This window comes from Dermacentor andersoni, chromosome 9 (genome assembly GCF_023375885.2).
Source record: "Dermacentor andersoni chromosome 9, qqDerAnde1_hic_scaffold, whole genome shotgun sequence".
In the NCBI taxonomy this organism is placed as follows: Eukaryota; Metazoa; Arthropoda; class Arachnida; order Ixodida; family Ixodidae; genus Dermacentor; species Dermacentor andersoni.
In genome coordinates this window covers 59,584,705-59,611,249 of record NC_092822.1, presented here as the reverse complement: position 1 = coordinate 59,611,249, position 26,545 = coordinate 59,584,705, and the positions used below count along the sequence as shown (strand labels likewise).

General features: G+C 45.3%; 1 protein-coding gene across 1 annotated transcript in view; it reads left to right on the top strand.

Moving 5' to 3' along the window:
• The window catches only part of LOC126528087 (prolyl 4-hydroxylase subunit alpha-1-like), a 61,004-nt gene extending 34,617 nt beyond the window's left edge, over nucleotides 1-26,387 (top strand). Inside the window, exons 7-15 of the mRNA XM_072284538.1 lie at nucleotides 2,172-2,317; nucleotides 6,912-7,085; nucleotides 9,334-9,398; nucleotides 10,957-11,068; nucleotides 16,507-16,587; nucleotides 17,519-17,572; nucleotides 18,706-18,774; nucleotides 20,607-20,703; nucleotides 25,699-26,387. Coding sequence (XP_072140639.1) covers nucleotides 2,172-2,317; nucleotides 6,912-7,085; nucleotides 9,334-9,398; nucleotides 10,957-11,068; nucleotides 16,507-16,587; nucleotides 17,519-17,572; nucleotides 18,706-18,774; nucleotides 20,607-20,703; nucleotides 25,699-25,787 — 887 coding nt within the window. The 3' untranslated portion in view covers nucleotides 25,788-26,387. The remainder of the gene's footprint in view (nucleotides 1-2,171; nucleotides 2,318-6,911; nucleotides 7,086-9,333; nucleotides 9,399-10,956; nucleotides 11,069-16,506; nucleotides 16,588-17,518; nucleotides 17,573-18,705; nucleotides 18,775-20,606; nucleotides 20,704-25,698) is intronic.
• The last annotated feature ends 158 nt before the right edge of the window (nucleotides 26,388-26,545 follow it).

Sequence of the window (26,545 nt, the reverse complement as noted above, 5' to 3'; positions counted from 1 at the left end):
AAGATTAAAAACATGGTGTCAGAAAGAAGTCTCAAAATCTAACACCGTAAATTTTAAATCATATGTTGCGCAGGGTTCTTTACTTTTTTTTTCCTGGAACAGCTTGGCTTAAGGTAACTGGGACATCCTATATACTTTGTTGTTGTTCAAATTTGTTTTTCATGTTAAGTGCCAAGATTGCACGGAACCTTTCTCGAACTTTAAGCAAGATGGACGCAGGAGCTCTCACAAAAAGTAACAGTATCAAAACAGTGCTCGACTTCATGACAACAACGCAAACGATGTGAACAAATTTTTTGTCATTGCCGTGTCCTAACTTAAGACCAAAACACTCAGCGTTTACACGTCATTTGCAGCGAAGCACGAAGATACATGGCACACTTACATCTTTCCTCCAAAGCAAAACTCACCCAAACACTTCACAGTCCAAGGTGGCTCTGCCTGTAAGCAGTTCCCGGTAAATTTTTGTATTCGTGATCGCCAGTCGGCTGTTTAGTGCCACAACCACATTAATGTGTTCTTCTTATTTATTTATTTATTGCCTGCTTTGTACTACTATATGAAACAACAAATGGCATCTGAGAAAACAAGATAAATTAGTTTTCAGCACCAAGTGTCAGCCTTACAGGAATGAGTATTTTAGAATTCCTCGAGCCCGGTCAAGGGTTACACCCTCGACAGCCACGCAGGTACACAATCTTGTGCTTTCTGAATTTCTGCAAACCTCGACATGCATTCTCGAAAAAGTATTTGTGCAGGCCGAGCATCCGGATCGCAGTGATACCCCGCCATACGAGCGCGCCATAGACAGTGAAGGCCTACTAGCATAAAAAGGCCAAACGGCAGTCCATCATCGTTTTTTATAGATAAATATCTAATACCCTGTGGATCTAAAAAAAAAATTAAATTATGGGGCTTTACGTGCCAAAACCACTTTCTGATTATGAGGCACGCCGTAGTGGGGGACTCCGGAAATTTCGACCACCTGGGGTTCTTTAACGTGCACCTAAAGCTAAGTACACGGGTGTTTTCGCATTTCACCCCCATCGAAATGCGGCCGCCGTGGCCGGGATTCGATCCCGCGACCTCGTGCTCAGCAGCCCAACACCATAGCCACTGAGCAACCACGGCGGGTGTGTGGATCTAAAGGAAAGTCTTTTTTGATAGTACTCTGAAGTACGTCCCAAAAGAAGACACCCGCCCATCAATCTAGAAATACATGATCTATAGTTTCTGGTTTCCTACAGATCAAGCAATGCGTGTGAAGCTTAAAAAAAACAAAGACTTGGTCCCTGGCGTTACTTCCATTCTTTTCACTCACACTAATACGCTCGATGCTAGGTATATGCACCCGATTACGCACAGATTTGCACGTGCTTATTTGCTTGCACGGTGCTCCAGCATACGCTTCTGATGCCTCTTGCTGATAAATATTTAATTCAGAATGTACAGACATTGCAGTTCGAAAAAAGGCTCCGGGAATCCACACCCTGTCGTGTAACTTGACGAGATGCTTTTACTGCCGCCAATCTACGATCAAAGCTCAACAATTTGCATGCTAAAGCAAAGGTAATTTGCAGTGTCTTGAATTCGAACACGCCGTCGCGTCAGAACTTCCACGGCATCAATGTCTTAGTGCGATATTTCCCTAGATTGTGATATATTTCCTTGTTTCCTTAAACGGATGTGAAAATCCCGAGATCTAGGAAATTTCCCTAGAGTTCGCTGCACTGACTTAACTGTCACAGCTATCACGAAGCTTGTTGGCCAGCCCAGTGCTGCAGACAACCGACCGAGCTGGAGAGCGTAGAGGAACGTCACGGTGTACTGCTCCCACATGATTATACGATATGCATCATGACATCAGAAGACATATAGCTCTCACGGGAAACGAAACCAAAGCCGGTTTGAAAAGAAAAGTTATTGTAGTGAATGATTAAGACGCTAGGAGGCGTGTCAGTACTTCTTTTTTTTTTTTTTTTGTCGACGGTTTGGTGGTCGATGACCTTCATTTGATGCAGCAGGAATAGATTAGGGAATGTCATATCGGTACTCGTTTAACCCAAAAACTGTCCGATGTATGTTACTCGTACCAGGGCCGAGCCCCGAAGTGACCGGCGCGTCGCCCGTGTTCATTCCAATTTTCTTGTCCTGCGCGCGGTATCTTATAGGACTCGAATGGCAGACGTACGGAGTGCCCGTCCGCGAGCGGAACAAGAAACGGCTGCAGTTCCGGACGAAGTTGTTCACGGAGAACCTCACCATCGCGCAGGAGGACCAGAACTACAAGCGCCTCTGCCGCGGAGAACAGCTCAGGGTGAGCAACTCCTGCCGGCGCGTAATTGAATTAACTATCGACTGTAGCGAGGAAAAGTGAGTACGACGACTGCTTCGGCCGAAGCAAGACAGCGGCAATTAGGCGAACTCTGGTTTAAAACCTTCGTTCTAAAGAAAATGTCATCATGATCATGATCATGATGATGATGATCATCATCATCGCTATTATTAGACTACTCAAGTCAAACTGCAGTCTGAAGACATCTCCCAGCAATCGTCAGTTACCCCTGTCCTGCGCCTGCTGACTCCATTCATTGCCTGCAAATTTCATAATCTTATCCCGCCAACTAATATTCTACACTCCTCAACTATGTTTTCTTTCCTGTATGCCGCTCTAAAATGCCACCGATATTGTTCCCCTTCATTTTATTTATTCGGAGGACTTGCCGCAATGCTTACTTACACAAAGAAACAAAATTGCAAGAGGTGCAAAATAAATGCGTGTAGCCCTGTTTGATGCAGATACTGCAGCAATAAAGTCACATATTTGTTGCTCGGAATTCAGCGGATAAAGTCATCTGGGACATCCGGCTTTAGTTTGGATTCCCTTAGCATCTTGTGCCTGTCCTTTACGCCAGGACGCAGCCACAAGAGATGACGACGGTCCGCCGTTATCTGTTCTACAGATTACAGCGTGTGCCTAGTTTGACCTCTACCGATCGAACTCAACGATACTATCATATTTCCGCGTCATTTCTAATACATTGTGCTATTCTTTTGTTTCTTAACGTTACGCCTAACTTGTCCACTTTAATGTGGCATGTAGCTGTCATTTACGGTAGGCCTTGCCATAGATAGTTGCGCATTCCTTAGCTTCTTTTATGCCGTCACAATATCAGCCCACAGGCTAGTACTGGTACGATGCCACTACACTCAGCAGTGGACTTGAAATATCATCGAAACGATCATGAAAAAATAGCACTTCGGTGGATGTTAAAAGGGACGCAAACCGTAGAGCAACAAAACAAAAGTTTAGACCAGAAAAGTGTTCTTTCAGAATTCCGTCGTGCTTCATTTGGAGAGGAAACAAAAAAAAGAATAAATAATGCTGGAGGAAACGAAATCCGAACTTTTTCGTTTTGATTATCGCGGTGAAGCCCTGGACACGACGTCAAAATTTTCGAAGCTCTTATTTTTTCGATGTGTAGGTCGTCTTAAGGCAAAGAAAGTTCTCTAAACTTCCTAGTTCGAGGAGGAGGAGAAGGAAAAGGAAGATGATGGTGGATCATGATGGTAGAAGATATTGGTGGGTCTAGCTTAGTAGAGGCATGCTGGGCATTTGCTCCGCCCAAGTGACTCCTCTTGAATGCGAAGATAAACATGCGCGAGAATAAGCAGCTAATCGCAGCTTGCAGTTCACTTCGTACCCAGTGAGTCCATCAACATCATTACTTGACTGGTAAATTTTAGCATTACTTAATACACTTCAAAACTGGTTGAAAAGGTCATTTTCCTCTGAAAAAAAAAAAAGCTTCACGAGGAGGTGCAACACCTCTCTCCAGGAAATACAGCCTCCTTGCTGGTTCGAGTATTTGGTTCCTCAAGATGCGGCGTACCGTATCTTTTCGAATATAAGTCGACCATATCTTCTTTTTCTAGAGTTTTACCTACAATGAGCTATCGACCTACATTCGTGACCAAAGAAAAACGACTTATATACGTGAACAAAGTTATCAAAAGTACCGGGCTAACAGAATTTCTTCGTCATACTCGCCATAAGACAAGTCTGGAGATCATCCAGACTGGATTTGCTATGTTCAGTGCTAAGTCATGCTATGTTCAGACTACGTGCGCTACGTACGGATCGTTCGCACGCAACGTAAGCGTAAACGCAAAAAGCGCAACTACTTTGTTCACACTACTGCTGCATTTAGCGGAAAGTACGCAACAATCGCAACCAGCCTGGGCGTAAATGTTGGAGTACCCGCTACTTTTACGACAAGCACTGATACGACTGTTACAACGCCGCCAATGCACGAAGCAGTTTCGGTTTGCATCTTCCGGTCACGGAGCTTCCGGCCTCCACATATTCCGCGTTTTCATCCGGTGACCGCCTTCCCAGCCATGCGGCGTTGCAACGCTGTTCCTTGCTGCTGCTGCCGACGCCATCCGCGTTTTCCCGGGTTCGCGCCGAAGGCGCGCGGTGTCCCTGAGTGCAGTGCGGTTTTCCGGTCTCATTGTGTTGTGCACATTGCCCGCGCCTAGTGATGATGCTAAGTGCGGAAGCTTCTTCGCTGTGCAGTGATGAATTACTAATTGAAGAAGTGTGACAGAGGCCGGTACTCTATGACCAGCGCCTGAAAACTTTGGGCTTGAAGAGCCTCGACCTGCGCTAACAGCCGCTTGCTGATCGGCGCCATGTTAAAAAATGCGAAACGCGGCTGTCCCAGAACAGTGATTGGCCAGTCGTAAAAAACGTATCTTATCGAAAGGCTCAGTGTGAACGTAGGCGGTTGCTAGCTGCGTAAACAGTCGTTCCAGCAGTTGCGTAAATTGCAATAAATTCGCCACTTATAGCGGATGCGACTGTAGTCTGAACGCGGCATCACGAGCGACATGCGTATTTTCAGCATGACATGACATGCGTATTTTCAGCATTCCAGACAGGAAAGTAACGAGCGCGGAGTTTTCAAGAAAGGAAACGCAAGCAAGACAGATAACGATTATTGTGGTGTGGCTAATATACACCCCAAAGGGTGCAACTGTTTTTAGCGTGCAACGTGGTGGCACTAAGGGGGCTAAAAATCAGAAGAGCAAGAAAAGCAATGGGAAAGAAAGCTCTCAAAAGTCTTTCATCATTTGATAAGGTAGACTGGCTCAACAGGTTAGGCTGGATTTCAGTTGCTTTTCTTACCTGTTTTGCTCAGCGGTCGGCGCACCGGATTCCTCGTTCTTTTCAATGTATTTTTGCCGGCATATAATATTTTCGCTGCTCATATCAGCGCATTGTATATTCTTCGTCGCGCTGCGACATTAGCAACATAGTCCTGTTTCGGGCTCCAGAACTTGGAAGCAGTCGATACAGCTGTCTTGGAGTACTTCCCAATACGGTTGCTATAAAAAATAGTTGCAAAATAGGAAGAGCGGATCAAGCGATGAGAAAGAAGGCACTCAAAAACAATTCATTTTTTTATCATGTACAGCGTGTCAGCGGGTTAACCTGCACTTCATTTGCTTTTCTTACAGGTAGATCAGTTTCTTGCAGTGGTCTGCAAACAGTGTTCTTCATTTATCATTCAGTTAGACCATTTTGGTAATGATATCGCTTATAACCTAGACACAGGTAATCAAGTGGATGCCATCTCTGTTGGCTTCTCTAAAGCTTTTGACTCTGTTGTTCATTCCAAACTACTGGTAAAATGAAACGCCATATTTAACAATCCCTCTCTTGTTTCTTGGATAGCCAGTTTTCTTCGTTATCACTCACAATTTGTTTCTTTTAACTCAGTGGACTCAACTCCTGTCGACGTAACGGCAGGCGTTCCTCGGGGATCCGTTTAAGGCCCTTTATTATTTCTAATATACATCAATGATTTACCTCGTAGCACCACATCTAAAATCAGACTTTATGAAGATGACTGCTTATTACACGAATCTATTAACTCCACTGATGACCACCACCGTCTTGCCCAATTCCTTATGTCTATCTTCGCTTGGTGCAAAACGTGGCAAATGAACATCAATTGTAGTAAAACAGTCGTGATGTCATTTTTCGATAGACAGAGCCCCCTCTGGTTCGATTATTCTCCGGATGGCATCCAACTTAAAAGAGTGCCTCAGTATAAATACTTAGATGTCATTATAACCGAACATCTTTCATGTTATAAGCACATTGAATATGAGAACGGGAAAGCCCTAAAAAAATAGGTTATTTGCACCGAACTTAGCTAAGACCCCCCGCGATACTAAACTGTTATTATATAAAACGCTAATTCGCCCTATTCTGGAATATGCATCTGTCGTTTGGTTCCCCTACAAACAATGCGAAATATGCTCGCTCAATAATGTTCAACGAAAATCTATCTGTTTCATTTGCCAAAATTACAGCCGCACTTTCTCACCAACACAGGCTCAAAAATGTTTGAACATTGAGCCGTTACTTTCACGTTATCACATTAAAGCCTTAAAACATTTATGTGCAATTAATAACTCCACCTCTGCTCTTTCTGATTGTAAATATATCACATTTGCTAACGCAAATTGTACCCGTAGCTCCCACCCCTTAAACATAACACCTATTTATGCCTGTACTAACACATTCAAGAACAGTTTTCTTCCAGTGTTTATGCTCGAGTGTTCCAGTTGTTAATGTGTAGTGTATAGTAATGTATATTGTCCCCACTCCTGCTACAACCCTGTGTTGGGCTGCAGTATAAATAAATAAATAAATAAATAAATAAATAAATAAATAAATAAATAAATAAATTATTTGCCTTCCCGTCATATCATTTCCTTCTGTTCATATGACACTCGACTGTTGAAAGGCTAGCGACAAAGGTGGACAGCACTTTCAATACCCATCAAATAAAGCAATAAATATATAGTTAAATATATCTTTCCCCCGCCACTCGCAGACGCCAAAGATGGACAGCCAGCTTCGATGCCGGTACTTCTACGGAGAAGGTGGCTTTTTTCGGCTTCAGCCCGTGAAGATCGAGGAGGCCAACCTGAAGCCGTACATCATCACCTTCCACGACATCATCGGCGAGCGTGACATAAACGATCTGATCGAGTTCGCCACGCCTCGGGTGAGTTAAGATTACGTGTGTTGCGCCTACGTTGTAAGCATTCAATAGACAGTTTTAGTTACACGTACGTAGAGGCTTCACGTACGCAAACGTGAAAAGCCTACGTGCCTTACGTGCACGCCATCTGACACGCTTTTAGCTACACGTACGCTACGCACGCCAAGAGGGACCCCGTAGCTACATCTATCGGGAATTGTGAACACGGCGGTAGCCAATTCAATCCTGTCGCCGCGTTTCGATGCAAGCCGTCTGCGCGCGCGCGGCCCGCTATCGCTTGTTCGTGATCTCGCGGAACTCCCGCGCGCAGCTGTCTACGTGCGCAAGAAACGCACGCAAAGAATTGAATCTCACGTACGTCCGTGAGACGCGCGCGCGCCCGCTACGTTGTACGCATGCGCACTGCTGATACGTAGAAGCTCTGCGTACGCAAAGCCTCTACGTACGTGTAACTAAAACTGTCTAATACAAAAACATGTACTACGTTGACGTAGCACCAAGTGGACACGTCAGGCCTACAATAAAGCAAGGCCAACAGAGAGCTCAGAAACTCGTTTCTATTTAGGGGCAAGAGAAATGCCCGGATTTACTGCAACTTTAGTGGCTTCAGTCTTTAGGTGTGGTTCCAAGTACTTCATGGCTCATGCTCCTACTAATCTCCTAGCGAAACCGTATGGGCGCATTAGTAGCATAACGACCCTGTGCGGCATGGCGGCACACAATGGCCATGTGCGCTTCACGTCGCACCTTGTTACCAGCGGATGGTCAGTTTCGCGGAGAGTACTTTGGTCACTGAGTGTCGGCGCTCGGTCTGAGAGTTCCCTTACTTAATGTCCTTCCGCTGAGCTTGATAAATGAAACGTGCAATTTACAAACTCATGTGCAAATGCGGGCATCTAGCGTTGCCACTACGTGACAATTAACTATATCATTGGGCATGTTGGTGTCTATATTCACGGAATATATAGATATATATATAATGTATTAAGCGCGCTATGTTGCAATCGTAGGACGATCTCATCTCGTAACTGAATAAACACCCCTCATGCGAGGCGCTCTCCTCTTGTGCAGATGCTCAGCTGCAGTGCAACAGGTACATACATCACTGCCGCTCTACAGCATAAGGGTCACTTAGCAACTATCAATAGATACCTTCACTGCATGGATTTCTAAGCCAATACTTTTCGTGAACATTAGTCGCTGACACCGAAGGGCTCATGCCAGGCTACCGCTGCATCCGCCCGAATAATGCTAACACTACCATGTGGGCCACAGCTAAGCTGCTAAACTTGTGTGTTACAGGTGTTAGACCTAGGTGTAAGGTCCAGGTGTTACACTTAGGCGCGTGAGCTAATCTCTAGCAGCGTCAATCGAGAAGCCACTGTACGAATCACTTAGACCGATGCATGCCACTCAGCGCAAATGCAGCACTTAAATGAAGAGCAGCTCATTCAAATACAACTGAGAATGAGTGCGAATACTCATTGCTTATGTAATTGAGTCTCAAATAGCAACATAATCGTATTCGTTAACAAAAACTATCGCACAAGCTATCTCACCACGAATGTCGATGTTAATGCGTTTAGCATTGAAGCAACGCAACGGCACACCCTATTGCCATCGCCGAAACACATATTGCATGAGGCGTCTACTGAAGCCAGACTCCTCTCGCGCGGTTCCCTGTGGACCCGCTGCGCCAGCTAGCGGCGCCGCCGCGAAGTCCACGCATGGCCTCCGAGACGCGTAGAGCATCGGTGTTTGCGAACGCTGCGAATTGTTTCATCGGGTAGCCAGGCGCATTCGTGGCACAGCGCACTAACGTGTCACGTTGCTGCGCTTGAAAAACTCACGTGACGCGACTTGGATTCCGCTCATCACCGGTGAAGCTTTAGACTATTTGTTATGACTGTGGCACATACCCACTCTGGTGCACTGACCGGGAACGGGCACATATCCGGTCGCACATACCTTGTTGCACATGCTGTGGTCCAAGTTGCTTATTGCCGCTCAGCCTCAGTGGCGCAATACCAAGTGGTCCTAGTTTTGTATTCGGGAACCGATCCAGTAGCACATACGCAGTGGCTCAAATTGTGGCATTAAAGAGGTTGGGTACAAACACGATGCAAAGTGGGTAAAGGTTCTAAAGAATGATGATCGCATTTAAAAGGTCACCGCGCTTCAAATGTGCTTTATAACGTCGCGAGGCTTTGCACTTCATACACTTGAGTGATCGTTGCTCTTGCTTTCACAGCTTTCCCGATCCACTCACTTCGCAGACGATGGTATTGAGACATCCCTGATCCGTACCAGCTCAACGTAAGACGGCGCTGCTTTTTTTTTTTAACGTTTGCTAACTATTCTAATTATTGTAATCATTGCCCGCACCAGCCATACCAATTATCCGTTAAGCAGCTCTGGCGGTAAGGGAATTGAAGAATCAAGACGCGCAAAAAAACACTCGATGACACTCGATGCAGTACAAGAAAGTCAGAGCCTGCTGAATGATTGAGAGCAAAAATGCCTGTTTCTCGTTCGCGTCAGCACCAAAACGTCTCCTTTTGCTGGGCTCCTGTGTTGTTAACCGGTTGCACGCTTTCATATTTCACGCTTCTTTCATCTCTATAACAATTACACCATGCACACAGTAAACGATCCAGGCTGCTCGCTTGCTTTTCTTTCTTTCGGAAGCGTTTAATAAATTTATGTTCAGTCAATCACGTAAATGAACTGACCTTCCAGGAGCGGGCTTATCCTAATTTATTTACAAATTGCCATAATCGTAACCATTGAATGTGGATTATTGAAGAACGCTCTGCGTTTTTTTTTTTTTTTTCTTACTAACACACGGATGAGCTAAATATCCTGAGCACATACCTGTCAGACGGTCGTAAATGATGTATTACAATAAGAAGGCGTGATAATTTTGCAAGAGCAGCTTTATTCCTATGGTAATGGTGGCATTGCGTATCGTGCGAATGTAGGGAAAACGACAGAGAAAACAGCGCATTCGCGCGCTACGCAATACCACCGTTATGAACTACGACCAACTTGCCCAAGCTTCTACCCTAAACCTATGATTATTCTTTAGCCACTGTTCCATTTTCTCCTACTAGACCGCGTTCGCACAGTGATTTCAGCACACTGCAATGACATTTGTAAATATTTCGGACTTCGTTCTTTGGAATACGTTTTGTGAGCATGGAAACTTACAAGTCCATTTCTCATCATTGTCTAAGGATAACTTATGAAAATTACACAAAAGAAACAGTGGGGGAATACTCATCCGCAGAATCAATGCTTTCGTGAGGGACTTTTGCGAGAGTTCCTGACTGAGGTGCTGAATCACATGATTGATCTAAGTACTGCCACACCGTTGCATACTGGGATGCTTGGTGGGGCAGCATCAGTTTAACCCGTGTCAGTAATATGGGCACAGAGGTGAGGACGTAGACACAACATAGCGCTAGGCCGACAACCATCGGCTAAACGGAACCCTTGGTGCCGCTGAGGTGAAATGAGTCGTGACATAAACCCAACACACTTTCAAACTTCACGTTGGTACATTTTTTGGTCCAGCAGTGTGTTCTCCGTACGTACTGTCATCTGTTTCTATGCTGCAGTGCTATTCTGGGCATCGTCAAATTCCTCCATCTTGTCAAATTGTCATCTTGTCAATACTGTCAAATTCGCCATCTTCTCAGCCGTGAGTGACTCACAGGGCTGCCGAGGCCTCTCTGATTGGCTGGAAATGCCAACATGGCAAAGTTGAAAACATGGCAAAATTTGACAATGTTCACAATGGCACCTCTCGTTTCATTGGTTAAACAGCTAGTATAAGCGTATCGCGAGTGCTAAATGATCTACCCATTCGCAGCGCTTGGCTAGGTGACGAGGATGCTCCTGTGGCAACGCGATTAAATCGATTCCTCGAGTCCCTGCTGGGTGTAGGAGCTCGATACCTTAAAGGAGAAGCGGAGCATTATCAGGTGAGCACATGGATCTCTGGTGAACAAGACCCACGCGTCCGAGTGTTCACTTTTTTATTTTTCTGTATCGATATTTCACTATTGTTAACTTAATTGCACTCATCGTCTGACTTCGAGAGACGTGCATAAAAGAAAACGGCGTAGAAGAAGCATACAAATAAACTCTGGATGCTTGAGTTGCCACGCCACCGCACCGCGATCTTCGACTTTAACTTCTAAGCTCCTAGGAATTTTGAATTCATTTCGTTATTGCACCTTAAGGGCATACATCGAAATGCTTAAGTCAAAATACAAAAAGAAAGAAAAAAGAGGAAACAAAACTGCCAAAAGATGTTATGCAGCAAGCATCGACTATGATTGCCAATGCAAGCGAATAGCACGAATGAACAGACGAAAGAGTGAATGAGCAAGCGACAGCCTCTCCTCCTCGCTCAGGGTCCTCTCGCCAACTCGCTTGCCCGCGAGCGCACGCGCGACCGTCTCCAACACCCCTTTCGATGTTTTCCCCATGCCCCTCTTCGCAACTCAGTTGCCCTAGAGCGCGCGCCCTTTTCCTCAGGGAGTTTCCTCGACGTCCCTCGCACAAGTCCGATCACCATCCAGTGTCCTCCAACCATCGTCGTACCTACCACTAAAACGGCCGAAAGAGTTAAAGAAAGCTATTCGCTTTAATAGGACCCAAATAAAAATTGAATATGCATTAAAATGTAGACACTAGCAAAATTATACAATTGGCGTTTCCACGGGTTATGACATTATTAGGGGAAAAAACTGACTCGTCATCTCCGCCCTGCGGAAGAGGATATCCAGCGAAGCTGTTGAAAACCACCACTACAGCTTCTGAGGGAGGTGTGCAATGCTTTATTGCTTTAGAGTAATGGTACTAATGGTAATTTAGAGTAATGGTAGCAGTGTGAATAATGGTAATTTGGCAGCACACTGCTGGTGGTTGTATTGCCGTTTCTTTTACCCTTAGCCGCTCCTCGTATTGACGCTGCTCCTCGGGCGTCCTAACTATGTGTTGCCTTCTCACAGTAGTGCAACAACAACGAAATCAGTTGCTAGGCTGGTTCTTTTAAATGTGAAAGGCTAGTGATGTCACTCCCCAAGCTGCCGTCGCCGCGGCAGCTTGCCGAACAGTAATCTTTACCGGAAAAATGTATGGGGGGAGCGCTATGTGTTCCCATTGCTATCAGGAGCGCATTATCATTAATCGTGTCGTTTGGATGCTTGTTTCGTACTTGCTCTTTATTGAAACGAATGCTGCGCCGTATGTTGTATGCGTGATACCAAAGAATGCACGCACCTTTCACTTCAGTCACTGAAGGTTTCTTTTTTTTTTTTTTTTGCTCGATGGAGGTATTCTTATTTTTGTTTTTTCGTGAGGACGCACCACGAAATATCTCAACCGACTAGACGCTAACAGCTTCACTGTAAAAATTACGTAGATTTAACGGACATGTTGGAATCTGTGGGAAGCGAAGCTTTGTGAAACATTGCTCTATCCGAGCATGAAAATGGGCTACGAGGAAGTGCGTTCCGCAGAGTTATTCTTTGCAGAAAGAAAGTGCTGTTTATTGCCGATGTTCGGTCTCTTAAGCTTGCCATTGAACGTGTGCGGGTCAATCATGAGAATGTTCTCAGCAACGGGTTTAGTAGCGCGAGCCTTGCGTGTGACTTATAAAGGAAAGAATTAAGCAGGCACAGGCGAGTGATTATGCGACGCTATTTACGTGCCGGAAGAGAATGAGTGTGTTTTTCCTGCGATGATGCAAACAATGGCGAAAGCATTGTGTTAGACGACTCAGTAAAACTATGCAGCGATAGGCTAAGAATAGACCAGTGGCAAAGTCGACCCAGCGTACTCATGCACACTTTATCCATAAGCTATACTCCATGCCGCAAGTCATTCGCAAGGCCGTAAAAGCTGCAGGAATCCTTAGCCAGTAGGAAGGCCGAACGCACCTCGACATGTGTTCATCTGCGTCACGTCATTTACTCGGCGGCTGCTGAATTCGCCGTATACAACGTGCAAGCGCCAAGGCCTTAACGTACGTGTCACATATCGCTGTATTGTATCACGTACCAAGCAAATACAAGACTCGCTAGACTCCGTCTCAGACATTAAGTGCAACGCTGTGAAGGATAGACAGACTTTCTGCAGTGGCTGCGTTCGCGCTTAAAAATAGTGCGATGTTTTTTTTTTCTTTTTTTTTTACCGCAGCGGTGGGAAACTGTTTTTATATAGGCTCAGTATTGAACGCAGGAAGTCTTTATTCTTGAAAGCACACTAACTGTGCTATACGGCTGATAATGCTTTGTTTTCGATCATATTTTACCTTTCGTAGTTTTTTTTTTCTGGTTTTCTATTTGCAGCCCGTCGCGGCAGCCTCACGTGCATGTTCGCGCGAGCAAACGCCTTTGGCGTGCATCGAGGCGTGGACCGAACGAGCGGAGCGATAAATTTTCGAGACCGAAATTTTTGCGGAGCTTCCACGGCATTGCACCTTATGCCTGAAACGGAGTATAATCCTGCCATTAATCAGACAGTTGCGCCCGGAACTACATCCCGCTGCGCAGGTATATTGCCTGCGTACGCCTCGTATCTTCGGCAGCGCTGCAAACGAGGTGGAGTACAGATATGCGGTGTGGATTGAACGACTCGGCCGTGGCCAGCGTGGTAGACTGCTGGTGCGTGCAGGCCTATATTGATTACATTATCTGGTGCAATAGGTAAGCGATAACGTAGTCCCCGTCAAATGGACTAATAGGAAGGACAACGATGAAACTTACGAAGACCTCGTAGCAAAAAACACTTGCTCCTTCCACTGGGCTTCACGCTGACAATAGTAGACGGAAACATCCACGGTGATAGCACTATTTGTGTCGCTGCTCAGCCAGCACGCCATGGTTGCCCCGCAGACATTTCCATTGAACTCACTAGACGGAGCACTGGTGCTAATGTATACGGGAGCTGCAAGCAGGGCAGTTCAGCCAACAAGGGAATGCTGGTTAGCAGGTGGATTTGCCTAAGCTTCCTCCTCACGGCTTCAAACGGCTCTATGACTTTTCAAACTGAACCTTTCCGACAAATATTGCGTTACAAATGAATAAAGGAAACGTGTACAATATCGTGCGACGGCCGCTTTTGACCGGAGGACCTCTAGCCCAGAAGCGCGATATTGTAATCATTACTTTAGACAAAGAAAAATCATTCTTAGGGCGCAAAACGTGGAAGAAAGGAACAAGGCCAAAGCACAGAACGCACTGTTTAAAGAAAATGTTTCGTTAAGCAGCCCAAGCAGCCACCTTCTCGCAGTACTCATTGAGCCACGGATGCAGGCGTCGACAGCCGGAATAGCGTAGGAATTTCCCGCAGGCAAGCAAGAGCGTTGAATCGCTGGGCACGTTTTGATTTGGCCACGGGGAATGAAATCCCTCGACAGGCCGAACCACTGCAATTAGCAGCGATTATGCATGTTCGGAGAGTCTCATTGCCTTCTACCTTTAGAAAATTAGTGATTACCTTGACATTGATGCCAATAAAGGCAGATAAAGCGTAATAAACAAAGCTAAAGAAACGTTTGAAGCCGCAAGTATGGATACCAGACAAGTACATTTACTACGTCCATCGTTCCCATGGTGGTTGGACGATCGGTGCGGCAGGGTTTCCTCCAGTAATATTCTATGAAACTCTATGATCTGCCCAAGCTTCATCTATCTGAGTCATAACGACGTTACAGATTTTTACCTTAATCTGCTCGAATACATACTTTCATTGCAACTTCTTTGTATGGCATTGAGTAGCTTCTCCTATAGCTTTTAATTTTTACGTTAGGTTGCTCTCGGAAGACCACAAAAGTAGTTGTTCAGCGATACGCACATAACTATGCGTAGTGGCTACCACAACATTTATCAATATTCAGCAAGACATGCACCCAAAAGTGACATAATTTATTTATTCGTACCTAATCAGGTAACCATTGTGTTAGTGTGAGCGTAAAACACCTAAATTCTCAGAGGGCACGCACCAGAGTATGACTACAATAATCCATATATACTCCATATGATTATCTAGCAATTATACGACTGCAGTGTCATACGTCCCCAGAGTAATTTTAGTATGAAGCCTCTGACTTCGAGAGGCCGGCAAAAAATGCGCGACAAGAAGAGGCTCACCACTCGAACTCGGTGACCGAATGCTGGGTCTGCTGCATGCTGATAAGGTAAAAGACAAAAAAAAGAAAACGAGGCCAAATATTGGCAAAGGTGAGTGTTCTGTGAGGCACGATATTCAGTTATCGCATATCCGGCTATACAATGTAGACTAACGGCACACGCCAATCTCTCTTTTCTTTTGTCCTATTAACAAGCAATATAGTTCATTTTAATCTATTGCGTTAAGCGACGTAAGCCACGTAGGAATAGTATACAGAGCTAGGGACTGTGAGCTCATCATACTGCATAACTGCAGCTTTTATCTGGAGTACTACCATCAGTTTGTTGTACGTGATGGCAAATAAGCTCATTTCATTTCATTTCAAGTCGATAGGCAGCACAGGCAAGATAAAGGCAGGCAGTACACAGTCAATGCAGAGCAAGCATACAATATGCTAGGCAGGAAACGTAAGTAAGCTATGTGAATACGTTTAAAAGGCATTCTTATCACGAAGGAGTCCAATGTTATCCCTAGTGAACCAACAGCGTAGAAATAATTCCTTATGAATAGTGGCACAGTTCGGTGTCATTAGTTTCGACCTACATACACCGTGAGCCCTTTTCTAAAAAAAATAGCGCCACTCATGTGAACATTCAACTTTTACTGTCATTCTACGCTGTGAATGTTAAGTGGAAGCGCTCATTTGTTCGCAAGCGTGCAGCAAGCGTTCCCGTGTAATCTGGCGTTTATACTCTTACGTAGAAGAGTACATGTTGTCCACATACATGTACAATAGCAATGCTAGCTCTCTCTCTCTCTCTATATATATATATATATATATGTGTGCGTGCGTGCGTGCGTGCGTGTGTGCGTGTGTGCGTGCGTGTGCGTGTGCGTGTGTGTGTGTGTGTGTGTGTGTGTGTGTGTGTGTGTGTGTGTGTGTGTGTGTGTGTGTGTGTGTGTGTGTGTGTGTGTGTGTGTGTGTGTGTGTGTGTGTGTGTGTGTGTGTGTGTGTGTGTGTGTGTGTGTGTGTGTGTGTGTGTGTGTGTTAGGTGTATGCAACATGCACAAGGCTATTGTATAGCCCCATATGTGGAAAATACTGAAGCTTCGGGACACAAGCAGCAGCCGGCCCTGCATTCGTGCGGCAAGATCGCCTTCTTGTCATATAAGTTACAAAGGCAATGGATTCCTGATCCCGTGATTGCTATCATGGGCAACTGTATGCTGATGTTCCTCAATTTATGCTGTTTTAATCTCTTTCCTCTCTATCTCGCAGATTGCCAACTATGGCGTAGGAGGCCAATTTGCCGCGCACATTGACTACCTCGATGATATCCTCGCCGATCCTAACCGAACGGTGAGCGACAAACACCACGAAGATTGCTCCAAAAATGTCCTGGCGGCTGAGTAGCGATAAGCCGCCATGTTTGTTGCGTGAGGATTCAGGATAGAGCTACGGCTCAGGAAGAGCTCATTGGTGGGGATCAAGGAGGTTTAAAAGAAATGAATTCTGGAATGGAGATGATGTCCGAAACGTGAAGCCAGCCCCCGTCATCTTACAAGTGGAGTCGACGTGTGATGTTTCGAAAGCGTATCGCAGGAACTTTTTCTTATCACTCAACAAGTTACGGAATCCTTCAACGTTCCGACAGTGTCTCCGCTATCTGACAAGTACCGCCCACTTAACTTGAACATGTCCTTTCCGTGGAACGTATAGAAGTAGATAAGTAGGCCGCGACACTGTGGATTCAGGGCGACTCTGTGGATTCAGGAAATAAAATTCGCAAAGCTGTCCGTTCGTAAGCGCTCTTTGCCATTGGCCAGCACGTTTTCGCTAATAATATGTTCAAAATTATGACGATTTCGTAGCAGCCGGTTTTTACGAACAGCTCCAGCGCTATAATATGCGGTAAGACACCAGTCAGTTATGCGAACCGACTTGCTATATGCCCCTGAACTGCCTGCGGGGGGATATATTCATTCACTCCGATTGAAAATCGACTCTCGATACACTTATCGTGCTCAAAATATTTCCACTGCAAACGAAAAAGACAGCAATGACTGCAATACAGAATGGGCCCCCTTATGCATTACACTGTGGTGTATCTTCGAAGGCACTTAATTTTATTTCGCGTCATAACAACTGCTTTCTTGCCTGTGGCCTCTCCATTTTGTGCATCTTAATCTCCCTCAGACGGGCTCCGCAGTTCAACTGTAGTGAGCCAGTCCTTTTCATTCTTACTCTGAACTTGTGCAATCTCTATACTACTGTCTCGCTTCAATTACAGATTGACGACTTCGGGCGTACGTCAGGTGATCGAATAGCTACGCTTATGTTTTACGTAAGTCAATTGCGGATCTCACGAACTCTATGACTTGCGTTTATCACATGTGTAATGAAAATTTGTTGGAATCTCAGAAGGGAAATGCACGTCGCAATCCTTCTCTCACGCGATTAATTCCACAAAAGTATGATGCTGTATCAGTAAGTGGCTGATAGCTTAACATGCTGCTGCCACCGAGATTTACGTAAGGGATAAACAATTCTATGCAATGTACGCGCAGACACACACACATGCACGCATACGCACGTGCACACGCCCACGCAAGATATACTTTCCAAAGCACAATCGAGAAGGGGAGTTATAGTTTAGCCTGTTATGACTTGTTTGTGTTTTAAGCTGTGTTATCGCGTGCGTAGTGTGTTTCATGAAATTTCATACCTGTACGTGCTGCAGCAATAATAGTTATAAACGAAGGATATCACAATGAGATTCGTGGTTCCGCTAGTTCCGCCGTAAACACATTCGAATGTACTGCATTGCAATGCAATTACTGTCGCCGAAAGCGTGAACCAGTACATTATCAACGTACTCATAGAAAAGACTGAGTCTGTACATTAACTGAAGAACCTCGATTGTGAAACATCCGATTACCATACCATTATTGCTTTGACGGACATACGAACTTTCTCCGGCGGTTATTTTACAATCACACGAAAAAATATGTATACTTCATCATCAAACAACGAACGAAGCAAGCCGTAATATCGCAGCGGGCAACGTGGAAAATTCGCGGGCTTTCCCCACGTTATCATTCCCACTGTCAGCGATTTCTTGCCCTGACAATCAACCCAGAAACGCTGTTCAGCATTGGCATTCATTGCTGGCGGCACCGCGTAAAGGCAAGGAGCTGCAATTTTTCTTGTCGGAGTTTATGAGATGTCTTGCTACACGGTTAGACTGTGTTTCGAAAACATCTGGCTAGTGCACGCAACACTAAGGTAAGTTAAAACCGCAACTAACTTCATGTTACTTCTATGTATAGTATATAAGGACTGTCATTCTTCATAGTCCTTCCGAGACGTGCTCAGTCATTTTAGTCTATTCGATTGCTGGTGCAACTGTTCACGTGTCAGTTCTGGTAATAATCATATCGCGCTTGCGCTATGCTTAGCATGCTTTCCTCTTTGCAGCTAAGTGATGTCGAAGAAGGAGGGGCGACCGTGTTCCCAAATCTTGGCGTGCGATTAAAGCCCAAAAAGGTGAGGCTACTCCAACTCGCTACTTTGTAGCGAGCTTCGAGGCATGTCATAAGTAGTGCGGGACGAGTTTTGCTCATGAGAATTTCGTAATTTGTTCTCGCTTCGTCGGAGCTGTCTTCCGCTGGCCGGCCACCATGGCTAAATAGCATGTCCTTTATAACATTTCACAGGATTTGCTTTTGCTAACAGTTCTGCCGTAAGAAGGTCTTGTGAATATGAGCCCGGTTCTTCCCTGAAAACTTTTATGCGAAGCATATTAACGTAGGTTTCGGGCCTTCGCGCGACGCCCGGCGGTGGCCACCATTGACCCTGAAGTGGAGTCACGTGACATGACGTCACGTGATGACGTCACACCGGCTGCAGATGGGGCCTCATATCGCGCCGTCGGTCGCCTCCCGGCGGTGGCCACCATTGACCCTGAAGTGAGATCACATGATGTGACGTCACGTGATGACGTCACACCGGCTGCAGATGGGGCCTCATATCGCGCCGTCGGACGTCGCCCGGCGGAGGCCTCCACGCTTCGGTTTTATTACACTTCACTGCCAAAACGCTTGTCCTGAAAAAGAAAAACAGATTACCAGAGCTGGCGTGCCGTTTGCGCAATGAAGAGGTATGTTAAAAAAAATAAACACGCAAAGCATTGACGCTCTGCAGATGGACGAAAAGCAGTGTCAGGTATCCTGATTCATATTTTGTAAACGTTACACATTTAACACTATGAAGACGGGCTTAAGGTTCGTTTATAGTTACATGAACGAAGGGAGTAATTATAGTAGCCTATACTTTCGGCCTTTGGCTGTAGTTTGTAACTAGAATTACAAGAAGGGTACTGGTACGGGCGAGTTAGAAACAATCCATAATAATTACTTTGTTGGGCACAAGCTGAAAGACGAAGGACTATGAATTTGATGAACACAAGCGCAAAACTGCACTTTTGTTGTATCTACATAATTGATATAATTATTGTGTTGTAATTGTATGCTAATTACAAACAAACATTGATGGTGTCGCCTTCAGTGTGCTAATAGCTGATTCCAGCCGCATTAATTTGTAAAATACTTGTCATAAGAATGATGCGTAAGTGCGAAGTCGACAGATAATGCTTGAGAGCTGGTATTGTTTGCCGCGGATGTTAACTTTCAGTGAATGTCGTTTTGCTGTGCATTATGCAGTTTTCTTTCTAACAATTCAGTTGCTGCTTCACGTGTGTTGTCGTAACAATCGTATAGCTTTCATGAACCATTACCGCTCTGCATGCAGAATGTAGAATTCAGCTACTAAAGGGAGATAAATTCAGACAAAGTTCGTTATCACACCGCTACCAACACACGTATTATTAAAGTGTTTGTACAGACTTTAACGTATCCCTTTCTCTAAGTTAGCAGAAAGAAAAGAGGGGTATATTATACCTTGCATATATCCTTTATACATTTTAAACTGACTGCTTTAACATGGAAATTACTAAAGTGTGTACTGCTAAAGTGCTAATACTAAAGTGCTAGACTTCCATTTTATCAAATTCAGTCTCGTTATACAAGGTTTGAAATTCTAAAAAGGTTTTGTCGTTTCTCAATCAGGTCCAACAATTTTTACGTTGCTCAACTTTCTCAAACTACCTATCATCACTGAGAGATGATAGGTAATTGGGGAGGACACATAACTGCAAGACCAGCTAGCTTAATAATAAAATGATTGTTTGATAGACAACTGCAACTTTTATACTGCTATGCATGAACCGAGCTTCCAGTCGATTCTTATGAAACTAACGCTTCTTTCTTGGCTTCTGTTTTACACATGCATTCATCCGGTGTTGTTCTCTTTTATATCAGGGAAATGCAGCCTTCTGGTGGAACCTGAACGCGGACGGCGAGGGGGAGAAGCTGACAAAACACGGAGGTTGTCCCGTCCTGTATGGTTCTAAGTGGAGTAAGTGATATCGATGGCAAATGACTCGCGGTTAGTGAACTGCCTGGCTTTTCTAAATGCCATTTCAATTTCGATACCACAAAATGTAGAATAACTGAGAGCTATATTTCTTAGCTAGAGTGTTCGAAAAGCATTTGCCACAAACTCGTGACATCAAGAATTTCACAAAAACACTAAGTCCCCGTTTTGTACTGTCCACGTAGAAATAACATGGCGTTAAATCACTTAATTAAGGGACACAGAAGTGAAACGCTAAAGCAGTTTGGATTGAAGGAGCATTCCTTCAAAGCTCTATCTTCGTTAATTTTGTGGTAGAGGCCCAAGGCTCAGACCGCACGCCTGCCGCACGCGTGCGGTCATGAGGAACACTGCACATGTCGCAGAGAGGTGCAAAAATATTGGTTTGCGGTTCATGTGCTGACGCATTGCAAGCTGAAAATGTGGGCACCTGTATGCAACATGAGCACTTTCTTGAACGACCGCACGTGTGCGGCAGGCGCGTAGTGTCGCGTGCAGTTTGGGCGTAGGTCGGCCCTTAGACGTTGAATTTTAGAAGGGAAACTGAAATCGGGAACTTCCAATCCGATTCATTTGGCACCGGAACCACCACGCCCACATATGCCAGGATTGGTATCAGAGATCTGAAAGTAATTTTCTCACATTTAGGGCTTTTTGTGTCTGAGAGAACGTTCTCAAAGCTTGCTACGTTGAGCTTTTCGCTGCTTTAGAATCTAATATAGCCCATTTTTAGCGACATAAATATCACTCGACTCAAGCAGAAGCCGTCGAAATTTGCGACGTCATGGCGAGCGGGCACGGAACGTTCAAGATGGAGTCGCTGTCCGTCTTTCCTCTTTTGCGTCTTCTTGCGGCTTATCTATTCTCCCGGTGAGAGTGTACGTTTCCATATTTACAGGCTTAGTTCCCTATGACAGGCTTAGAACCTCAGGCAAAACGTTGTCATCACGATCTTGGTATTCCAGGTACAGTGTTAGATAGTTCAGATATACGTACGCTTACTAAGTACTCTTTTTTTTCTGCCAAATATCAACGCAGAAGCCTGGAAAATACGCGCAAATGGCTACTCCCAAGCCGGTGAGCTAGGCGGAACGCTCATGTCATTCCAATATTGACGTCACTTCCGATGTTTCTCCTTTTCCCCGGTCCTCCTCCGCTGCGCTCGCGGCGCGAAAGCGGCGAAGCTGTAACCCAAAGCTTCCCGAGTATATGCAGTGTTGATTGTCTCTCTCTCTCTCTCTGAGGTCCTCTTTCTGTTCTCTCTCCGCTACCTATAGAGACCTAATCTAAGGTAGCAAATCGAACGTCCGTCTGGTTGACGTCCCTGCCTTTCCTCTCTTTGCTTTCTATCTCTGTATATAGATATATATTACACGCTACGCACGCGCGCGGAATGCCCAAGCAACAGGCACAAAAATACTCGGTAACAAGCGTGTAGAGCGTCTGTACCAGGCCGGTTTTCCGGAGGTGGTCTAATAGGGCTTTCGTCGCACGCAAAGCACTATGATCGCTGCTCCCCTGTACAAGAATATGTTAAAGCCCGACGGAGCTGTTGCATAAGTCTCAAGCAGATTTTTGAGACTGCCCTTGGGACCTCAAGGCGCGTGTAGGCGCGTAGAACATAATGTAAATCATTGCGCACATTGCGCACACTACAGTGTCTACCTTGTACCGTCTAGCTGAATGGAAATTCAGCTAGACGGAAAGGTTGGCAGTGCTGTCAGTAGTGTTTCCGTACTGTAGCGCAGCATATAGCTAAAACTATCTATTGTTAAACAGAGTGCTCACTGAAGGAGGGACTACAGCTCGGTGCGTCCATCATAATTCGAAAGGTATGACTAAAGTCACCTAGGGCAGAGGAAGCTTAGTGTTGGTATTATAAATCGACACAAATAACAGGAATAGCTGGACATTATATGACACAAAGTGAAGCCAAAGGAAGTGGAAAAGCAGTGGGATCGACCAGAACAGTACATCCGATTTGCTACCCTGGTATAGAGAAAGGAAAATGGTGCATAGCAAGGTAGAGAGGTTGAGCGGAGATATAGTTGTCCATCCCACATGGTTGGACTCATTGGTGTATTGAACACTAAATGCAAGAATTTAGTGGAACAACAAAAAAAAAGTGACCACAAAATAAAAGCGCGCGCAGTACAGGTGCTCACCAGTAGCGGTTCATTTCTAACCTCAAAACCAAAAATATATGCTAATTTACGCACAAGCGCAGACGCCGGATTCGCTGAATTTCGGTATTTCATTACTCTGCGCTAGGGTGGAGGACAATGGAAGAGAGAGAAAGGGAGCAGTGAAAAACGTGCAGCGCACGCACAATTCAGGGATCGCACGCAGCGCTGTCATATTCCACCATGCCGGCCCATAGGGATCAGAAGCTGTAAAAAGATTACATCAAAAATAAGAAAGAAAGAAGGAACATGCAATAAGTATATACATGAGCAGAGGCGCGTGCACATATGCATGCAAGTCATGTGCCCGGTTACACTGCAATCTTAGGAATCGTCTCTCGCACGTCTAGACGCAACTCAATGCGGCTTAACGAAGACAAACAAACACTGACACCGCTGGGCTCGTGCGTCCAAATGAAGAACACTGGTGGATTTGAGGAGAGTATATTTCTTACCACGCACAGACAAACCTCCTTTCACGTGCCCCTCGGTCGCACAGAGACGCAAGCCGCTTATGGCCACCGCATCTCCCGACGAATTCTATCCGTCTTGACGGCGACGACGCAGTTTACGTGCAGCGCACCCGCGACCTATTGATTCTGCGGCAGCTCACAACTTGGGCTCGGTGATACGTTTCGGCGTACACGTTCGGTGGCGTTTCTCTCTCTCTCTCTCTCTCTTCTATTCTTTTTCTATATGTATGTGGCCTGAAACCCCATCTGCGTGTTGCGTTCAAGGTCCGCTTACTGGCACGAGCACTGCGAGACGATGAGCGCGCCGTATCATAGCAAAGCTCGCGGATCAAAGGAAAACGCACTGGCCGTTTATAACTTGAGTCGCATGCGCGACGACAGAGTCCAGCGCAGTCATTTGATTCTGGTCGGAGCTGCCAAATGACCCGGCGTTGCGAGGCCGAAACGGATAGGCGAAACAAAAAACGCGCACTGTCCGGACCCCGGTGGAACCCCCCCCCCCCCCCTCCCCTGTAGACCAGATCACGTGCAGAGCGGTCGGTGCAATCGCATTGGCCGACGCATGGTCAGCGGCGGCGTAGGAAAGATCGGGTTCGGGGTTGCACGAGCTATACGGGGCGGGGGAGGGGGGGGGGCATTCACGCGTCTGGTCCAGCCAAGGACATTCGTGGTTGGCGCTTGTCAGTGATGAGGCCCATCCTAGTGAGCAAAGAGGTGACGTTGTTGACTTGGACGGCGGGACTAGTTGAACCAGTTAGGGCAGGCTAAACTGACAAGAAAAAAACAATGGACAATCAATTTTTCGGTCTTAGCGACATAAAATGTTGCATAGCCTCACGAGCAAGCAGAAAGGCGAGTGTTGTTTTTGCATTCCGCCTAATTAGATAAATAATCTTAATTAATTAATCAATGTTTAATTATAATTCAATGAAAACTGTCCTTGAGAAAATTGAAGAGCAACATTAAAGACTCCCCGTGCAGCTTTCTATTACTCAGTAACCAAGGTAATGTTGTTTGCCGTCGCTTGCAGATACACAAATTACTTTTGCATTTCGCCTAATTACATGATCAGTCTTAATTAATCAACTTACCCAATATCATAACTAGATTAAATGTGTCCATAAGAACAAAGTAGAGCAACATGAAAAACTCCTGATACAGCTTTCTGTTGCTCAGTAAGTGCTACATAACAGTGTTTTTCGGAGCGTGAAAGAAGCTCCCGAATACAGACAAAATTGCCGCACGACTGGCCGCTCGAGGCTCTTTGTGTGCATTTGCGGGCTTCTTGTACGCTCGGAAAAACAATGTTATGCAGCACGTATTGAGCAACAGAAAGCTGTGTCGGGAGCTTTTCATGTTGCTATACAATTTTCTAAATGACGCTTTTCATATAATTATAATGATTGACAAATTGATTAAATAATAATAATTATCTAATTAGATGGAATTAAAACAATAATCACGGTATCTCCAAGCGACGGCAAACAAGATTACCTTGGTCCTGTCCAGCTACGTCACATTCGCATATATTAAAGGTTTGCCTGAAGTTACGTGAAATAACCTTTATAGAGCAGTTTTTCAAATCCCTGCTCGAAAATTCCTAATATTGGCACCGCGGCCCCCTATACCAGAAACCTTTACCCCGAATTGGAAGCGCTTCCTAGTCGACCGTCAAAGTTTATGAGATTCAGATAAGCAGAGTGAAACCTTTCCGGAAGTCCCAAATGTGAGAAGATGCAAGGCTTCGAGAACCAAGAGCTTATTGATTAACAAATGTAGAATGGGGATGACCACTAACCTATTCCAATCTTGACTAAGGGGTCCGTGCGCAATGCCTTACTAGCCATACGGAGACTGAATATGATGGGCACTGATTTTTTTTCCCTTGTTCTTGTGCATCGAGTTACTTTGATATATTACCATTGACGTGATCCTCCGCCACATTTAAGCCATCGCACTAGCGCGTAAAAAAGGACACGAACAGGAACATGAAAACAGGCTAGCATTCGGTGTGTCTCTTTTCATGTTCCTGTCCGTGTCCTTTTTTACGCGCTAGTAGAATGTCGCCTTATACGTCAAAATAGTAACGTTTCTGTCAGGGGGACGGTATGTGGAATGTTTTCTGATGATTAGCTTCGCCCTGGGCATGGGTAATTGTGCCCTGTAGGTTTTCGGGGCAATTACGTTGCGTCAATAAGTTCTTGCCTCATTCAGCTTCTTCTTTGGTTCGCCCCCCAATTTCTTGCGCTGTCCTTACTTTCGCCATAAGCTCAGTCGCTCAGACACTCACGCTCATCAAAGCTCGCCGCCCTTTGTTGCAGTCGCAAACAAGTGGTTCCGCTCCAACAGCAACATGTTCCGGCTCCCCTGCCCACGGAATCGCAGCCAACCTATGGCCCCGCTCGTCTGACCATGGTCCAGGCAGCTGTCATCGCGGTTTGCGGCGCTCACATTGCCTTGCCTTCGCCTTGAATTATCGTAATCGTAATAGATATGCGTCGTTGTTGTCCGCTTATTCGAATACTCAGGCCAATAAACAATGTGATGTTGATATTTTCGTCACGTTTAATTCGGGCACGCTGCACAAAGCTCCGCATCACACCTGTGTGAGTAGAAAAAAAAAACTTACTCTTGTATACGCGAGTAGAGGATCTATATCCTCTATAGAGGATATACATCCTCCTGTATTGCCTTCTAACTGCCTCCGCCCTCACGTAAGCTCAATTATTTCAGACAGGACTCTTTGCTTCCTGCTTGATGTCATGCTTTAGTGCACGCACTCGCTACGTCAACCCAATTTCGAGAGTATCGGGCATCGTGTCGCGTGCTCACATTGGCAAGACAGGAAGCTAGACTTAGTTGGTAATTGATAAAAAAAAGAAGCACGATACGGCACACGAGGAGACAGAAAGAAAGGCACATGAAGCGCATGCTTCCAACAGCATCGCAAAGATCACATGTTCGTGCATGAAGGAGAAAAATAATTATAAGGCGTCATATCTTACTACAAGGAAATCTTCAACGATAACTTGCTAAACATTTGCAGGTAGCACGAAACAGCAATAGATTTGGGACCACTATCTTACTCGATGATAGCGCCACACAAGCGGAGTGCTAACCAAAAAACTACAAAGTTTTTAACCTGCTCTGCTTGTATACTTTTGAACA